This window comes from Helianthus annuus, chromosome 5, assembly GCF_002127325.2.
Source record: "Helianthus annuus cultivar XRQ/B chromosome 5, HanXRQr2.0-SUNRISE, whole genome shotgun sequence".
Taxonomy (NCBI): domain Eukaryota; kingdom Viridiplantae; phylum Streptophyta; class Magnoliopsida; order Asterales; family Asteraceae; genus Helianthus; species Helianthus annuus.
In genome coordinates, this window is record NC_035437.2 from 36665465 (window position 1) to 36685812 (window position 20348).

At 39.2% G+C, this 20348-nt stretch overlaps 1 protein-coding gene across 1 annotated transcript; it reads right to left on the reverse strand.

The window, feature by feature from the left end:
- Positions 1-424: 424 nt before the first annotated feature.
- LOC118492094 lies at positions 425-1444 on the reverse strand. Its single transcript, XM_035989875.1, has 3 exons — positions 1291-1444; positions 997-1227; positions 425-846 (listed from the first exon to the last, which is right to left on the reverse strand). The coding sequence occupies exons 1-3, from the start codon at positions 1442-1444 to the stop codon at positions 425-427; spliced, it is 807 nt and encodes a 268-aa protein (XP_035845768.1).
- Between the last annotated feature and the right edge of the window lie 18904 nt (positions 1445-20348).

A 20348-nucleotide genomic window follows, 5' to 3' on the forward strand; every position in this document is an offset into this window, starting at 1 on the left:
AAAGGATATTTAGGATATTTTTAACCTATGATAATGTTCCGGAATGTCTGTTACAGTATGAATCGGCATACTTTCGCAGTTTATCGAAATTAGTCCCTGTATGCGAATAAATTTGATTTCGACACACAAAACCTTCCAAATCTTATTTCTAAGTTATGTAAATGTTATTTAAGGTATGTTAAGCATACGTCACTATCCCAGAGTGTTTGTCGCATTAAACTGATTACGTTTACGCATTAGTTCGCGTATAACTTTCCCAAAAGCGATTTAAAGCTCGAAATCGAACTAGAATTTATATGTGAAAATGATACACATATTTATACAAATCCCAAGTATGAAATACAATATTTCATTGATTTGGTATCTGTTTTATGGCCGTGGAGGCACATGTGTCACATTTCGATTCCTTGATGATTTGGAAATTTCATGTCTCTCCTTGAGAACTCACCGTTTTAGGTTTCCAAGATTCCTTTCGTTTACCAGACCATGTATTATTAACAGATTCTGAAGTTTCTGATTTTAACGGTTGTAATGAACTTGGTTCCTTTTTAACAGATTTTACTTCTGGTTTCAAAGCCCTTTCAATCGCCTTGACGTTTTGACGTCGTTGTTTTGTTTCTAATTCTTTAACAATGTGTTTATCTTGTTGTGGGGAAACAGAACGTCGTTGTTGGTGACCTTTTTCAGGAGGGGCTCTCTCAACAAAATTTTCTTTGGGAGAGTTTGTACAGTTTTTGATGATGTGTCCAAACTCTCCACATTTAAAACAAGATCTCCTTTTAACAAACTTAGGAGATTCTGATTGACAACCTGATGTCGAACTTGTAGACCCAAAGGTACTTGTTCCTTCATCACACCCATTTGTGTGTTGAGTGTAATTGTTTTGACTATTACGTTTTAAAATTTTGACTTGTTGAATAAATTCGGTATTTGATTTATTTTCAAAAGTCTCCTCTTTATCAGTACCCTTTGATGCTACAAATTTAACATCATTACTTTTCTTCTTGTAACGAGCTCCCTTTGTTTCAAACTTTGGTTGCGAAACCTTAGGCTTTTGAGCTCGTTGATCTTGTTGTCTACCCTTAGAAGCAATAGATTGATGCTTTGTCGGTAATCTTTGATTCCCATATTGTTTTCTAACTTCAGATTTTGGAATAGGATCACACTGAGTTACAATAACTCTCGGGATCTCTTTACCCAAAAACTTACTGGTAGTATCTTCAAACACTTTATCAATCAAAGATTGATTGACGTTCTTAATTGGAAAATCTTTGTTTGAATATATTTTACCATCACCAACTAAAGTATACAACACATTCTCACTTTTAACGGTAGACATAGATTCCTTGATAGGATCTATCTCTTGTTTAGCAACAGAGTGCATAGCAGGAGTAGGAGGATCACACAGAATATGATTCTCAATGGGAATTTCTACTCCCTTCATCTTATCAAGAGATTTATCCTAATCATTCACATCTGATTCATCATCTGACGAATCATAGTCCTCAACAGTTGGAGCACGTTGTTCCGTAGATGTTGAATTTTTTGTTCCTTCAAAGGAGCTAGCTGAGGAACTGTCTGTCACACCCTGTCTTTTGCGGAAGCGTATGATGTGTGACTAGCTTGTTATCATTGCATTCAATCATAATAAACAACTACATGATTAAAACGATGTTCATCCATTCAGAAAATCTTGAGTTTTACAACACTTAATTACTTAAGTTTTAAAACAAAACCTTCATCTAGGTTACAATTCAACAAAAGTGGATGACATCTAAGCTTGTAGTCTACTTCTAATTACGAGACTTGCGCCCAAGATCCATCCTGTCACCTGAAATACATGTAATTTTGGAAAACATCAACATAAAGTTGAGCGAGTTCATGCGCTTTGCATACCATGTATGAAAACATGGTATGTATCTTGTTTAAATAAAGTATTCTTGTATAAATCATGTTTTCTTGTATACACCAGGTACTAATTGAATGTTTGTGCAAAGACATTAAGGCATGTGAGGACATGGGGAGCATTAGTATGGCTCCTTTAAGGCATATGAGGACTTATGGAGCATTAGTGTTGGCTCCTTTAAGACATGTGAGAACATATGGAGCATTAGTGTTGGCTCCTTTACTATGTCGATTACCCTCGACTGTGTCGATTAACCTCGACTGTGTCGATTTCCCTCGACTGTGTCGATTTCCCTTGACTGTGTCGATTAACCTCGACTGTGTCGATTACCCTCGACTAGGACTCCGAAGCACTACTAGGTACTAGTTTTGACCATGAGTGGGGTTCGGCCGTACCCGTTAGATCTAACCCTCGTCCCTAATTAATGAATGTTTTTAATGGCTTGGTACTAGATTTCACCAAGACTTTATGGCATTTTTAATATTAACTCTATGCTCACATGATCTAGTATTTTCTAGGCATTTCTTAAAGCACATCCTACTCTGTTCTCGTTCTCACCAAGTGTGCTTTTCGTATTTTTGTATTCTCAATTCGTATTGCACTCGGTACTCGTTCTCACCAAGAGTGCTTCTTGTATTTTTACCACTTGTAAAAATTGTAATATTTGTAACATGTATTTCACCCCCGAGAGTTATAAAACCAAAAACAGTTAGAGAAAAGAGGGAGCATGAACTCATAACTTTGCGTTCCTTGCGTCGTAAACTTCACCGGATTTGCTTTGCTAGCGTCGTGACTACTAGCTCGTGGCTAGGGAAGAATCAAAGCGAAAACAAGGTGGATAAAAGCGATGTAGAGAGGTCCTTGTGATTCCGTAAGCACCGAGCCTCCTTGTGTGATCTCTAGCAGCTTGGTATGTATGTAAAACACTTGTATGGAGGTTGGATTGTGGTGATATGGTGGGAGAAGGGGGCGGCCGAGATGGGGAAAGAGGGAAGAGAATGATGTTGGTGGTTGATGTTGGAAGTGAGAGACTAGTTAACTCATGAACATACTTATAATCCATCTCAAGCTTTATCCATTATGTAATGTGTTATCAAGATATTAAGCACTTGTGATTAAAATATTCAAGATGTAATAAGTGTGTCCCACATGGGGGAACCGACTGGTTAGGGGGGGGGGGTTATCTAGTTGGATTCTAACTAGATAGTTAGTGTCTAGTTAAGATAGTTAGAGGTTAAAATTAGTTATTAGTGTGTAGTGTTTTGTAATGGGTGTTAGGGCGTTCTTGGACCCTAACTAGCTTAGAAAAATAAGAACATTGCTTCTAGCAATATTTTGGTGTTCCGGGTAACGTCCGGTTGTTCGGTTAGATACCGATTCTTTTAAGTGCTAAATTGCACCGTTTTGTGTCTTTCAAGTGTCCTTTTGTAACACTTTCAATCCCCGACACTTAGGGAAGTATTCTGGATGATAAATCATAATTTTTGCATGATATTTATGTATTTAAAAGCTGATTTGTGCTGAATTTAATAAAATTCTCCACTTTAAGTGCGTTTCGGGTGCTTTTTAGTGCGTAATTTAGCTTCCGTAAAGTTTATACACAAACCCTTGTTTGTACTCTTGGGTTTTAATGGATTCTTGTCGTTGGACCTACACCTAGGCCCTAATTCTAATGTCTGACTGCTTTCTGCAGTTTTGTTGACATAGTGTGTCTTACCAGTGAATTTACTAGTATTTCTGACGCAACACAAAAGTAATTTTGTAGTATAACACGTGCATGAATTCACTTGCATGGAATTCAAAATTTTATTTGTCTGGTAAACCAGATCATGCACAGTCATTTAAGCACAAATTACTGTTCATTTCGTGTACAGAATGTACAGAAAAGTGACGGTTGTCACAGTCTCCCCCCGTTAAAAAAATTTCGTCCCGAAATTCAAGCGATGCCATCGGTCGCAGGGGAGTTGTGAAACAAATATGGTCACTTATATTCATGATTTGTCTTTATGTTCCCATGAAATCTCTGGGTCATGTCATGAATTCTATCATACTCAAGTAAATTGATTATGTCTTTTCTGTGTCTTGTGGACTCTTGGTCCGTAACCTTAACAGGTTTATGGTATTGTGGACTCTTGGTGCGTAACCTTAACAGGTTTATGGTATTGTGGACTCTTGGTCCGTAACCTTAACAGGTTTATGGTATTGTCGTTTGTCATTGACGTGAATCTTACTTGTGGGAACTATGACTGTTCCTTGAGTCAAACTCCTCTAAAGACTAGATACATGAATGTGTCACGATCACTACTGGTCTTTCCTGGAGTTTCATCTTATGCGCAACGGTTCTGATCCCTACACCGGGGATTCAACCTTTTGTTTTCCAAATCATACTACGCCTTTTCTAGGCGAGGCTCTCGTTTTAGTCATGCTTCTTGTCTCAATTTCTTGCGATTTCTGCCACTCATTGGCGAAATCTTTCTGTATCTTACAGGCTGTCTCGATATGATCACATCTGAATGACCTTGCCTCTAGATTTTCCCGAACTAACGCGGGTTAGTGGATTGTTTATCTCCGGTCTCTGTCCAACATGACGGGGGTTTACTTATTGCGTTCCATCTAAAGCTTCACATGAAGCGGTTTAGACGGCGGTGTGGCAAATACTGTTGTAGAAAGACTCTACTAAGGGTAAGTGAGTGTTCCAACTTTTTATTGAAGTTTATCACACAAGCACGTATCATGTTCATACAGTCTGCATCGTTCAACAGCTCAGTTCACATTCGAGTTCTTACGATCATGGGTGTGCTGCATTCCTTGTGATCAGTAAAGATCGTGCAGTGTTTTCTTTCAGGTAATAACGTCTAGTTTACGGCGCACAATTATTGTATCTATCTCAAGGTCTCTTCTCATGATTCCTTAATCAATGTGCCGCGTACGCAATGTCGTGGTCTTGTTGTATCGACGCGCAACCGAGACTTTGTCGAGAAACGTCACATAATTACAACTCTAGCTCCTTAGCTCTTGGTTGCAGGGGTGGCATGAATTTCGTTCTCATCCGCCATGTATCTTAAAGTTCTCACTTCGCGAATTCGAATTCCGCTTTTCATCATCATAGCGCTTAACTGTTCTTTCTCTAAGAGTTGCAAGGTAAATTGCAACTGTTTCTTTCGACCTCCCTTGGTCGTTGGCCATATAAGAATGTAGTCAATAAGTATAATCATGATTTATCCATGTATGGCTTACACGTTCGATTCATGAGGTCCATGAATATTGTTGATGCATGTGTTAAGCCAAATGGTACGACAAGGAACTCGTAATGCTCGAAGCGAGTTCTGAGGGTCGTTTCAGCGATATTTCCTTCTGGTATTCACCGTTGTGGACATCCTGTCCTCAAGTTGATCCTTGGGTGGCAACTAGGATCTTACGATTTTGTCTGTTTATGTTATCAGTCCTTGGCAAAGGATTCTGATTCTCGATTCTCTGGAATTTACACAAAATGGAACTGTAAACTTTCTCCTCATATCCTTAACTAAGGGCGTCATGTCCTTAATTTCCTCTGTCTGGCAGCTCTTGCAGTTATGTCCGAAGCTTATGCTTTACGGACGAAGCTAGTCGGTAAGACGTCATTCGGCACTGGTGCTGCTCTTGGCACGAGGTTTATCCTAACCTCCTCTTGTTGTTGCGGAGGGGCGTTCCGATCCATGCTGACTATCGTATTATGACTTCACGAGTCAATGGTAACAGAAGGTTCCGGCCCTCTGAGTCCCTAAATACGATCTTTAATCGCTTCGACTGTTTAAACTATCCTACTATATGCCCATTTCTAAAGAGTACGGGACGTCTATTTTACTTGAAACTAGGCCAAGCAGTTTCTTAAGTTCTAAGCATGCAAGGTTAAAGTTGATGCCAGTATTAATTAAAAGTAGAGGCATTAGGTTGGTTAATAGGGAACGTACCCGTAACCGCATCTGGATCCTGGCGTGCTTCACGAGTTTCGATCGTGAAACCCTTCCTTGCTTGTTTCTTCTTTGGGCAATCTTTCCTAAAGTGCCCTGCTTCACCACATTTGTAGCAACCGGGTATTCTCTTATTTCTTCCATCTGGGTCCTTCGCCCAACAGGCATCCTTGCTGTGCCCTTCTTTTCCACACTTTCCACACCTAGGCCTCAGACATCGACCTTTATGGTGAAAATTACATTCCCCGCACCTCGGCTTAGTTCCCGAGTAAATCTTATCACCAACCTTATTAGTGGTTCCAGAAGCTTTCCTGTCATGCGGCGGGTTCGCTTTCTTTCTTTTGTTTGCTTTAGAGCTTCCACAGCTGACTTGGGTGCTCATCTTTAGATTTGAGGACTTCCTCTTCTTGTTGCCTGATGACTCCACATGAGTCTCTTTCTTGTTACCCTCAGATTCCGAAAATTTTCCCGCACGTAGAGCCTCTTCAGTAAGAGTGACATTCATATCGATAGCCTCTGCGATAGTTGAGGGTTTTGAGGTAGTAACCATACCCCTGATCTGGGGTGCATGTCACACCCCGACCACGTAGGACAACAACCGTGGCGGAAACGTCGGGGAGTGTTGCAACAGAATAATTGTTTCACAACTATGGATTCAAAAATAGTTTCGTTTTATTGATAATATTAAACATTACATTGTCTTAACACATAGAACAAACAAGTTTTATATCGTCTATCATAGTTATTATGTCACTAAGGCCTTGTCCAGATCCTATGTGACGCATGCATCCTAGAAATCAATCAAGCATCGACACTTGAAACATATGTAAAACTTAGTCAGCAAAGAAATGCTGGCGAGTACATAGGTTTTATAAGAGTATTGGAATCATGGCTCGTTTATATATTGCGGTACTTTATTAGACTACAAGAATCAAAATACCAACCTTGTTTTGAAAAATGTATTGCAACATAGTTAACCAACTCAAATCAAGTTGATTATGATTTATAAAATCTCGTAGCCATGCTTCTTAACCCAAAAACATTTGTTTTAGAAAACCAACTTGTAAAACATCTTGAAAAAACTTGTTAAAAACTCGTCTAGTTTATATCTCTTAGTAAAACATCGTTGTATGATATCGTTTCAAAATCGTTTACCCCAGTGAACTAAATAACGCCACGATATGTAATATGATGAAAACACTTATATATAGGAAGTACCAGCGGCGTATCCACCATGCTTTCATCACATTACACCCGTCCCGTTATCTAAACACTAATCAAAACCAATCGTTCACCCAAATTGTTTATAATCGTTTGAAAATCGTTAACTCGTTTAGAATCGTTTAAATCATCCTCGTTTTAATTGTGATAAACTATTTATGGTCGTCTCGCTAACAACATTCAAACCTTCGTGACGCGTCCATCGTCCAACTCGTTCTCGTATTAACAAACCACCAAAGGGTAAGTTAACAAATATCAGATTCTGTCGCTACCCTCAACCCCCACACATAACCACGGGTGTAGTAAAGTAACGGGATTTGTCAGATCCTATGGTACCATAACCTAATACTGGTCGGTTCGGCCAAAATTAATGAATGTCATTTGTTATGTAACTACAACCATCAAGTTTCGTTCACATTATTGAAATCGTTATTAGTTTAGTAAAAATCGTTTTAATCGTTTTTGAAATCATCGATTAAACTTTGAAAACATTTCGTACATATGAATCACCCCAAAACATTTAAAAACAGTAAAATAGGGGAACTATGTACTCACATGTAGTGCAAAGTATCCTCGATCAAATAGAATTCCAACAAACTCAAGCAAACCAAAGGAATCAAGTAGCACCTAGTAATCGAACCACTAGTCAAACCATAGACGCCTAAATCGGAAGATCGGACAGAATGGGGTCTTGTAAACCAAATGAGTGTTGGAACTCATGTGATATGGTTTAACAAAGCCTACATCCTAAATCGGAACCTAACCTAAGTGCTTTCGACCCATCGCGACCCATTAAGGTAGCTTACGCTACTTTAACGCGTCGTGCACGCAAAAGCGCGTTCGAGACGTATAACTGGTCCTATAACATGTATTATATGCCATACATGTTTAATTATGTTACATAATCAGTTACGTGTCAAAATTTTAAGTTACATATGCTTAATTACCAATTATGTATGAAAAGGGTATTTGGTAATTTACCAAGGGCACATAAACTACTTATCATGCGACTAATCAAGCCTAAGTGACCATAAGGTATAACCCCGGAAGGTTATTCCCTACGCTACTATGGTCACTATACGTGTTTGGTCGGATCCTAATGATCGACCAAACGGGTCGTGTTCGAAAGTCTAAGCGTGTGTTTAGTCCGCTCGACTTACGACTCTACATAAGCACTAAACTAAAAAGCGACGAGCTAAACATGTTGAAACATGTTTAGTTAAGTTAGAAAACGGGTTTTGATATCAAAACAAACTGTTTTGACATAGAGTAGTTTGGTTACAAAATACGCGAGAAAACGCATTTTGGCCGAAACTACGACTCGCCACTGAGCCTAGATAACGTGGAAATCAGTAGGTATAGTCACTAGAGACTATAACCATCGTGATTACGCTCACGTTATGAAGTTCAAACGAACTTCGCGTAGACCATAAACTGGTCAAAGCAGAAAGTCAAACACAGTTTGACTTTAACGCTAAAACGAAAGAAAAATGCGAAAGAATACTTACAGAAGGTCCCTGCAAGATTCGAACCCGATTCACTCTCAGGTAGGAAGCTTATAAACTTCCACTTAGAGAGTGTTGAATCAGATTCAAATGTGAGGGAAAAATGAACAAACATGGGGGGGTATTTATAGGAAACGTAGGACCATTGGGATCGTTTCTTGTTCCCCAAGCGATAAATCTGAGCCGTACAACACACACCCACTGAATTACAAACCCATGGGAGCCCCTAGGATTGCTAGAAACCAGTTGCAAGTGGTTTTGAAGTGTTAAACAGCTGTAAATAGCTGTTTGCAACAATTCTGCAGAACTGGGAGTCTGATACGGCCCGCTTGAGAGTTACCAGAAGTGTAGGCGGGCCGCCTGGCCATGTCAGATCAGCAGCAACTTTGAAAAGGGACAGTTTTAGCCCCTGCATGCTTTTAAGTCCATTTTCGACACGTTTAAGCCCCGTTAACCCTATTTCAAGGCTCCAAAATGAAGTTAAAGTATAGGGAACTCAAAACATGCTCAAAAATATCTCGGATGTCGGTTTGTTTGGTCGTACGATTGCGTTGTTCGGTTAATTACGACGTGAGTCGTAACGAACGCAAAAACGATCCAAATTGCGCGACGAATGGATTTTTATTATGCCAAACATTAAAATAAAATATTTTAATGCTTACATAAATTTTTGGATGTCCGGATGTATTCAGAACGTAAGATATGCGCGAAAATGCAAACTTATGCACTTTTTGACGCTTTTAGTCCCTATTGATCAATAAAGTTTGTTTTAGCATACCGAACCCCTCAAAGCCTATTTCTAAGCTATGTTAAGGTTATTTAGGGTATGTTTAACTTATGATCAAGTTCCGGAGTGTTCGTTACTATACGAATCGGTATAGTTTCGCAGTTTGACACAAATAGTCCCTGCGATCGAACAAACTTGATTTCAACACACCAAACCATCCAAAACTCACTATTCCGGAGTGTTTGTTGCGTTAAACTTGTTATATTTACGCATTCGTGCGCATATAACCTTCCAGAAAGTGATTTAGAGCTTGAAATAGGAATCGAATCTAATTGCAAAATTGCCAAACACAAATACTCACATAATAACACAAAAACACATATAATAACATCAAAGCACATTGTTTTAATAATAATCAACATTGTCTTACATCGCACCACGACTACAGAACACAGTTGTCACAGTGCAAGTCCCCAAATGAATCGTTCAATCCTTTTGAATTCTGGTTTGACTAAGTAGGGGACGACTCTAGACAAGTCGTGAAATCGCTGGACGTATTCAGTAATCTTCGGTCCATCCATTTTCAGATTCCAGAACTCCACCTCAAGCTTCTGGATTTCAGCCCTAGAACAGTATTTCTTCTCCATTATTTCTTTGAGCTCGTCCCAGCTCCGTGCATAAGCAGCATCTGCACCAAGGGTCTGAACCTGAAGGTTCCACCAAGAGAGTGCGCCATCTAGAAATAACCCTGAGATATAGGAAACACTCTGTTGGGGTGAACAGTTACTCATTCTTAGAACTGAGTCAGTCTTCTCTGCCCAACGAACAAATGCAACGGCACCTCCTATGCCATCAAAATTCAAAGGCTTGCAGTCCATGAACTGTTTATAGGTGCAGCCAGTTGGAGGGTTATTTCCAGTAGTGTCGTTGATGTGCTTAGAGCGGAGGGCTTCATGTCATGCAATTGCCTGTGAGATGTGTTCTTGCAGCTCGGCTTCTGTTCTTGGTAGCGTACTGGTGTTTGTGTCTCGCCTGGGCGGCATTTGCTTCTGCCAACATGGTATGAAGTAGGTTAGACAACATTCCGATTGTCTATGAGGTACATAGCACCATAAGCCATCATGTAATCACCCAATTTCACATGTTTATATAATCAATGTATGAGCGAGGAAACAGTTACTGAGCCTTCACATAGGCTTGCCAACTTGGCTTATTGTTTGTAATAAACTGAACTTGAGGCTACATTGCCTTGGTCATTCAAGTTTTAGTTATTTCCCGCTACATTGGTTTTCTTAGGTCTTTAGCTTTACTGGTGCGTATATTTTCCCTTAGAGGGGGTTGCTCGTGTAGGAGTGATAGAGAGTGTAAGGTCGCTGAATCTTTTGAATGTTACTCATATTCACCTGCTTAAATGTCGTTTTCTCAAACGTCTCGTACGCAGGTAGAAGTGTCAGTCACGAAGTAGGCTGAGACAGGCTTCCTACTTTCTAACGTGCTATAGCACTGATCTATGTGTTGTTCTACCAGATGAAGGTGAGGACACCTATAGATTGAATTTGGTGTGGTTTTTCATTAGCTCGACCCGCAGAGTCCACCAGGATTTCTGTGCACTACAAGTCGTTATTACGTGGGCCCCCGTAATAATAAATTGTCTTGCACAGTTACCCCAATTTTCTATCGTCCAAGCAGATGATTGATCTAGGAGGGGACACTACTGTCCTTATACCTTTGACATGGAAAGGACCATTGCGGTGGTCCATGCGCTAACATTCGTTATTGTTACGCGCGTACGGGCACGATGATTAGATGAAATAGGAATAGAGAGAATTCCTAGTAGTTGGAGAGATCTCGTCCCGTATAAGTTGGAGAGATCTGGTCAAGTATGTCGTTAATCTTGCCTCACATAAGCTGGAGAGATCTCGTCCCGTTGATTAAGAATTCGTTCAAGGTTGCCGCCTCTGCCTCATCATCATCACCGTAGTTAGGCATCTCCACGTTCGAGAGGGAAGAATCTTGTCTGGTAATCACTCTTAGCTATGAGCTTTGCAATGAATGCGAGGTCGACCGCTTCATCATGCTAGTTACGTACAGTAACAGGAGTCGGAGTTGAAAGTATCTTATTCACATCAATAATCATTCCGTACACTTATTCGTATGTATGTATATTAATAACACATATGCTACCTAGCATAAGCAATTTAATGTATCTTATCACGTATAACTCTTGTTTTGGGGGGGTCATTTTGTCTTTGGCAAGTCTAACTCGTGTAGACTATGCCTTGGTTGGCACCTTATTCTATGGGTAATCCTCACTAATGTCCTTGGCATGTCTTTTCTTTGAAAAGTGTCTGACTCGTGGATCTTGGCGCTTTTATGAATGCAATGAAAGCCTTTTTCTAAAATGTTTTTGTGAGAGAACTTTAGTGATTGTAGTCTAGACTCGAGAAGGAATCCTAGTTCACTACAATCGAAGCTCTGATACCAAACTGTCACACCTTGTCTTTTGCGGAAGCGTATGATGTGTGACTAGCTTGTTATCATTGCATTCAATCATAATAAACAACTACATGATTAAAACGATGTTCATCCATTCAGAAAATCTTGAGTTTTACAACACTTAATTACTTAAGTTTTAAAAGAAAACCTTCATCTAGGTTACAATTCAACAAAAGTGGATGACCTCTAAGCTTGTAGTCTACTTCTAGTTACGACACTTGCTCCCAAGATCCATCCTGTCACCTGAAATACGTGTAATTTTGGAAAACATCAACATAAAGTTGAGCGAGTTCATGCCCTTTGCATACCATGTATGAAAACATGGTATGTATCTTGTTTAAATAAAGTATTCTTGTATAAATCATGTTTTCTTGTGTACACCACGTACTAATTGAATGTTTGTGCAAAGACATTAAGGCATGTGAGGACATGGGGAGCATTAGTATGGCCCCTTTAAGGCATGTGAGGACTTATGGAGCATTAGTTTGGCTCCTTTAAGACAAGTGAGAACATATGGAGCATTAGTGTTGGCTCCTTTACTGTGTCGATTAACCTCGACTGTGTCGATTTCCCTCGACTGTGTCGATTAACCTCGACTGTGTCGATTACCCTCGACTGGGACTCCGAAGCACTACTAGGTACTAGTTTTGACCATGACTGGGGTTCGGTCGTACCCGTTAGATCTAACCCTCCTCCCTAATTAATGAATGTTTTTAATGGTTTGGTACTAGTTTTCACCAAGACTTTATGGCATTTTTAATATTAAGTCTATGCTCACATGATCTAGTATTTTCTAGGCATTTCTTAAAGCACATCATACTCGGTTCTCGTTCTCACCAAGTGTGATTTTCATATTTTGTATTCTCAATTCGTATTGCACTCGGTACTCGTTCTCACCAAGAGTTCTTCTTGTATTTTTTACCACTTGTAAAAATTGTAATATTTGTAACATGTATTTCACCCCCCGAGAGTTATAAAACCAAAAACAGTTAGAGAAAAGGGGGAGCATGAACTCACAACTTTGCGTTCCTTGCGTCGTAAACTTCACCGGATTTGCTTTGCTAGCGTCGTGACTACTAGCTCGTGGCTAGGGAAGAATCAAAGCGAAAACAAGGTGGATAAAAGCGATGTAGAGAGGTCCTTGTGATTCCGTAAGCACCGAGCCTCCTTGTGTGATCTCTAGCACCTTGGTATGTATGTAAAACACTTGTATAGAGGTTGGATGGTGGTGATATGGTGGGAGAAGGGGGCAGCCGAGATGGGGAAAGAGGGAAGAGAATGATGTTGGTGGTCGATGTTGGAAGTGAGAGACTAGTTAACTCATGAACATACTTATAATCCATCTCAAGCTTTATCCATTATGTAATGTGTTATCAAGATATTAAGCACTTGTGATTAAAATATTCAAGATGTAAGAAGTGTGTCCCACATGGGGGAACCGATTGGTTGGGGGGGGGGGTTATCTAGTTGGATTCTAACTAGATAGTTAGTGTTTAGTTAAGATAGTTAGAGGTTAAAATTAGTTGTTAGTGTGCAGTGTTTTGTAACGGGTGTTAGGGCGTTCGGGGACCCTAACTAGCTTAGAAAAATAAGAACATTGCTTCTAGCAATATTTTGGTGTTCCGGGTAACGTCCGGTTGTTCGGTTAGATACCGATTCGTTTAAGTGCTAAATTACACCGTTTTGTGTCTTTCAAGTGTCCTTTTGTAACACTTTCAATCCCCGACACTTAGGGAAGTATTCTGGATGATAAATCATAATTTTTGCATGATATTTATGTATTTATAAGCTGATTTGTGTTGAATTTAATAAAATTCTGCACTTTAAGTGCGTTTCGGGTGCTTTTTAGTGCGTAATTTAGCTTCCGTAAAGTTTATACACAAACCCTTGTTTGTACTCTTGGGTTTTAATGGATTCTTGTCGTTGGACCTACACCTAGGCCCTAATTCTAATGTCTGACTGCTTTCTGCTGTTTTGTTGACACAGTGTGTCTTACCGGTGAATTTACTAGTATTTCTGACGCAACGCAAAAGTAATTTTGTAGTATAACACGTGCATGAATTCACTTGCATGGAATTCAAAAATTTATTTGTCTGGTAAACCAGATCATGCACAGTCATTTAAGCACAAATTACTGTTCATTTCGTGTACGGAATGTACGGAAAAGTGACGGTTGTCACACTGTCCAATTTGAACCCTAATCCTGTAGTGACCTCCTCATAATCAAGAGGAACACTTAGTTTAAAATGAGGCATTTCCTCTTCATCGGGCATTTTGGTATAGTTGTGTCTCAACGGCGGCGAACACGACTTATACCCAACGCCTTTCACATTCCCTTTCAGTTTTTGAACGTCAATGATGTGATCAAGCACATATTGGGAGTTAGAATAACTCTCCAATTTGAGTTTGATCGCTTCATACTCACATTTAGCCATGGCTAGCTTCTTTTTTGTTTCCTCAATAATATTAATATAGTTATGAATTCTAGTTTGTTTGTTAAAAACAATTTTAGACAATTCAGAAACACTTTTCTTTAAAGTTTCAATGACTGATTTGAAATCCTTTTCATTGCGAGCCAAGGCCATGTTTGCCTCTTTGCATTTTGACAGTTCAATAACTAGACTCTGGTTGTGACCATGAACCGTTTCCGATTCATGTTTCAATTCAGCATAGTCATGTTTAAGATCAACACAATTACTGCATATGCTAGGAGTAGGAGTATCAGAATTTACCTGACTTGAAGAGGCTGCGACATTTACCATAAAGGCAGTCTAGTAAGAGAAAGATCCGTCTTCGGAAAAGAACTTCTCCATCTCTTTCGATGCAATATCAGCCTTCTAGATCAGAACAGATTTCTGACACTTTAACTCCTTAGCTTCCATCAGCAAACTATCAACATCAGAATCACTTCCCTCCTTTACATCAAATTCTGAACAATAATCTCCAATGTTCGAGCTTTCCTCATCTGAACTGCCAGTATACCCCGAGCTATCATCCTTTTCGGAGAATTCTTCCTTACGCACATGCTTGATGTGATTAATGATCTTAGCATAGCATGCGGTTCCTCCTTGATCGCCACCTCCAAACTGTACGGACCAATCACAACCTTCATCAGTTTGAATAACTAATGCACGGTTGGTGTTAGAAGGACCCGATTGGTCAGTGTTGGCGGTGTTGGTCTGGTTGTTGACAACTACTATCCTTATTTCCTGGTTAGCTTGATTCTGGTTGGAAGTACTTGTTTGATTCCTGAAGGGATTTTGATTTGTTTGTCTGCTCGGGCGAGTGCACTCACGCTTGAAGTGACCCTTTTCACCGCAGTTAGAGCACGTGACAGCATCTTTGTGGAACCCGTACTTCGTATCTCTTTTGCTTTCCAAACTAGTCTTCCCGATTTTGCTCATGTAGTCTTTAGCTCGTCTAACCGCGCTTGCAAAAGCCCACTTGATATCCATTAACTCCATTTCATCCCTATTACTCTGTTGATAATCTTCATTGGTCAGATTTATGTTTCCAATCTGACCTGGAACCAACCCACAATAAGCATTGACCATTGTGCTAAGAAGTTCCATGTGTTCTTTGGCAACTTCTACATTGACCTTGGGAAGGTTTGAAGTATCAAGTCTGGCGGTATTGGGGTTTTGCGGTTGAGTTAAATTGTTACCATAGAATGCTTGTTGAGGTTGAGGGGTAACAACTTTCGGTTTTGGGAACCAAGCTCTAGGATCAAATTGAGGTTGAGATTGAGGTTGAGCAACTTGAGGTTGTGATTGCGGGAACCAGGAACTAGTATCAAATTGAGGTTTAGATTGAGGTTGTTCGGGCACAAATCCAAAAGGATTAACATTTTCACTGGAGGAAACGGGCTTGAATTGGACATGAACGTCGTTTGAAGTTTTGGTTGTTGACTGGAGCTTGTAACAGGCTTAATCCCTCCAAAGTACATTTCTGGATTCTGAGGGGTTGAGATTCGTTTCGCCTTCCGGATTTCTTCTTCATTTTTAATTTCCAGCTTTTGAACGAATTCATAGATACTGATAGTATCTAAGACACCTGTATGCTTCAATAGTTCGATAAAGGGCTCCACTTCGGTGGTAGAGCATCAGCAAACTTTGTCACCATTTCCTGTGGAGTTGCAGTAACCTGATAAGAAAACATTTCACTTATCAAATGATAATAACGAGGGGCCATTTCATTTAAAGTTTCGTTTTCCATAAACAAAAATGCGTCAAACTCCTTTTTCAACAAGTCTTGGCGAGTCTTCCTTGTCGCTGCATTCCCTTCTCCTCTTGTAACTAGGATGTCCCACAAGGCTTTTGTTGTATTTCAATAAGAGAATTGATGATATATGTCTTTGTGGAGAGCTTGCGTCAAAATAGCAAACGCCTTCTTTTCAAGATCGTATGCTTTCTTGTCTGCTTCAGTCATATTTGCCAATCTTGTTGGATTTGAACATGCTTCTTCAAGAGCTGTGTTGTATGCTATAGTGAAACATGTCCATAACTCGGTGTTTTGCCCTAAAACGTAAGTATGAAATCGTCCTTTCCAAGATGGATAGTCATTCATATGATTTAGCTTTGGCGGTCGATTGTTGCTACCCGTTTCACTTTCGCTCATTAGCAAATTTTGAATACTTTGATTTTGATTTGCTACGCATGCCCATTGACCTGCAGAGATTGTTTGTTGTGGCATCATATTCTTGATCCACGCTGCTGCAGAGGTCGGATCTTGAGCCGCACTTGAGCTACTGCTCCAATCCCAAGGGCTAGTACTCATGATTAATGTATGTATGAGTGTATCTGATCAAACACTTGAAAAGAAATGGTTAAGATGGTTTTGCAAACCTTCTGTGTAAAATCAACAAGTATATACGACGAAGATTGTGTGATGAACTTGATTCTTCGTCAAAGATAAAGTCGACGAAGAATGGTGTGACGAACTTGATTCTTCGTCAAAGACAAACTCGACGAAGAATGGTGGCCTTCGTTTAAAACAATTTTGACGAAGAATAGTGATTTCGTCGAGGGGATTCTTCGTTGACAAAGGATAACAGTTGTTAGATATTTTTGAAAAACAAAACGAATATTATCTGACACAAGTTGGTGACACCTTTTTCAAACTAACAACTTGCTGTGTGACAGACCCAATCCATCATCATTTTACCAATTTGTCACACAATTATATTTTAATGACAGACAATAATGCAAAAAAATAATGCAAACAAATAATTCAAGCTCAGATTATGAATCAAACATAGAAAAGGTATGAATATCACCAAGAACACTTTCAATATCCTGATGAACACTTTAAAGTTTCCAGCAAACAGGATGAGTTTTCCGGCATCGGACAAATTTTCGAACAAGAATTTTTGCTAAAACTTTCAATGAAAACCAAATCTTAACATGCACACATGTACTATGACAAGGTTTTCCATAAAACTATAGCAAAATAACACTATAAACATTGATTTTCCCAGATTTCAGAAACTTTTTCTTAACAACATAAACTTTTCAAAAAGATCAGTTTCATGAAAATCATAAACAAACTTGATAAAACTCAACAATGTTTGGTTTTAAACAAGGAAAAGAGCCAAAGCTCTGATACCACTTGTAGGTCCGTTTTTCTCGGAGGATCAATACGAAGACCTATCCCTGTTTATCACAAACTCGGTCACGAGTACGGAATCCCCGTGACGATGCAAACCAAACAGAGTATGGTAAATAGCACAACAGATAACCAAAGATTCACTTTAGATTAAAAGGACGAGAACAACATCAAACATATACACACAATGCTTGAACGATAAACTCTCAGTTTCTCTATGCTCTCATGACTAAACTGTTAAACAAGTTTCTCTATGCTCTCATGACTAAATTGTTAAACATAACAAGCAATATATACTGTCCACTGGCGAACTCCTATGTGACGAAGGTTATGCATGGCGAAGATTGATTCTTTGCCATACACATAACACGACGAACAATGAAGGTTCGCCAAGCATAAACATGACGAAGATTGGATCTTCATCAATCATTAATCAAGACAGATTATATCACTAAGTTAAAACAGAAGACATAAGACAAGACTAACTATATGTAAACACTATGCACACTAGCATATGTTTAACATACATTGCAAATACAGAGACAAAACGTCATACCAAGTAAGATATGAGGATATCCAACTAGGTAGACTTGACGGAACTTACAGACTCGATTAAAAAAGACCTATAACATATAACGTAAACAAGACAAAGTTACAGACACATAAATGTACCAACATAAACGGCATTAGATATAAAACGCAAAACTTTGTTTTTAACCGATAAAGCTGAACAAACAGTACTAAAACGACGGAACTTAATTTCTAGCATTTTATATAATAAAAATCGCGCCTAAAATACGCACCAAAAACATCCTATATAAACAACCTCTCAAACCTACTAATAACCACACCAAAACCCTAAACGCCATGTTTTCCTCTATACCATTAATCTTAGAAACGCCAAAAACCCAAATATCAAAGATTCCACTCCATGTTTCTTTGAGATACACTATTTTCTCAGTAAACTTTCGCTCGATGTTATGGGCAAAATCCTCAATATAAACGCCAAAACATACCAAAACCACAAAATTTCAAAAACGTCATTTCATGGTGTCGCAGCCCCCGACCCTTACCCCGGGAGCGGGCGCCGTGAGGACAGTATCAGTGGTATCGGTGTTTATTAATTTGGCAACAGAATACATCAGGACCGTAGTTAGGAAATATTTTTATCAGAGTAAAACACCAGACTTTTTATAATAACAAATCATGGGGATAAAACCCAAGTTCATTTAACAGTACATTTATAGGGATAACCCTATTTATTGAAAACAAAAACTCCTTTTTATTTAGGTAACTTTTATAGCCACTTTTCCAAGCCTTCAGTGCTCTCCAGCTGACTTTCATTGGCTTTCACATTGTGTTACCTGAAACGCGTTTTAAAAACATTTTATCAGCGAGAAATATTGGCAAGTACATTCCATTTTGGTAAAGCATCAGTTGTTTACATATTACAGTATTAAGGGCGATTACAATGTTTATATCTACACAATTACTCGATCAGTATGTGTCACTCGACGGATCTGTGACTATGGTCATATCACACATTGGATACTCGTGCCCAATTGTGAAGGTTTTCAAGTACTGTATATAAACCCCATAATACTGGCAGCAATTGTGGAATTACAAAGACTTAATCACTGTAATTGTATTTAAAAACATTTGAGGTTTGGTAAAACATTTTGACTCATAAAAGTGTACTCTCAAACAATGAGAAAAAGTGAATGTACTTACATTGTTGACTTAGGTGATATTACTATAGCTTCCTGGTGAATCTTCTGGTTATTATCTATTAAAATTAAACAATGCACACGTGTTAGTAAAATAACCCAAATCACATTAACCGTACAACTCGAGACAGAATTCCAATGACTGAGTCGGGCAGAGCCGACATGCATTACGGAATCCTAGATCAATCGAGTGTAACACGAGATAGAATTCCAATGACTGAGTTGGGCAGAGCCGACATGCGTTACGGAATCCTAAATCAATCGCGTAGGGTAATAGCAGGGTTATAGTACTTACAACGAGGCAGAGCTTCGCTTTATAGTGGGTATTATGCCCGGGTATAATAATAGCTATTCAGAAGTTGAGAGAGAATAGAATTTTGAACGAATTGAAATGAATTCGTCGACTTCTATTTATAGGCCAGATATAGGGCGGCTCGCGGCCCGCGTAAACTTAAGCTAACTTTCTCGCGGCCCGCGAGAGAGTAGACTAGGGTTTAGGGTTGCCTAGTCAGCGAGTATAGGCTTGACACGTGGCGACACGTATCGGCTTTGTTTGCCGGGCAAGGCACTAGGTCTCGCGGCCTGCGAAGGACGAGGGTAAGGAAGTCGCGCCCCGCGACCGACTCCTGAATTTTGTTTTTCTTGAATTTAATAAGTATAAAGGTATTTTAGGTCCGTTTCTCGCGTACGGGGTATATTTAGAGACGTTTAGGGTTATGTTAAGGGTTCTAGGAGGGTTGTTATACATGGAGATTCAGTTTTGTTCTTAATAAAGTTTAGCTGAATGGGATGGACAACATTGTTAGACATCTTTCTTGATTGAGGATTAACAATGTTGTTCATCTCGTTTAGCAAAACATTATTGAGTTTAGCTTGACCAAAATTAGAGGTTTATGGTAGTTTTATTTAGTGGTGATGTTTTTTTGGCGATTGATTTGCTTGTCCGATCTTATATTGTTTGTTATGTAACTTCGAAGTAGCATGTTATGAACAAATAGGTCGAAAAAAAAGATGGAAAAATGATGTATAAAGAATGATGTAAAATGCCAAACTGAGATCTGTGTGTGTTCTAAAAGAATGAAAAATACAAAACGCCAAACTACTCTTCACTGGCTCTCGAAGACCATCTGTGTGTGTTCTGTAAGAATGAAAAATACAGAACGCCAAACTACTCTACACTGGCTCTCGAAGACCTTGTCGATCTTCTTTTAA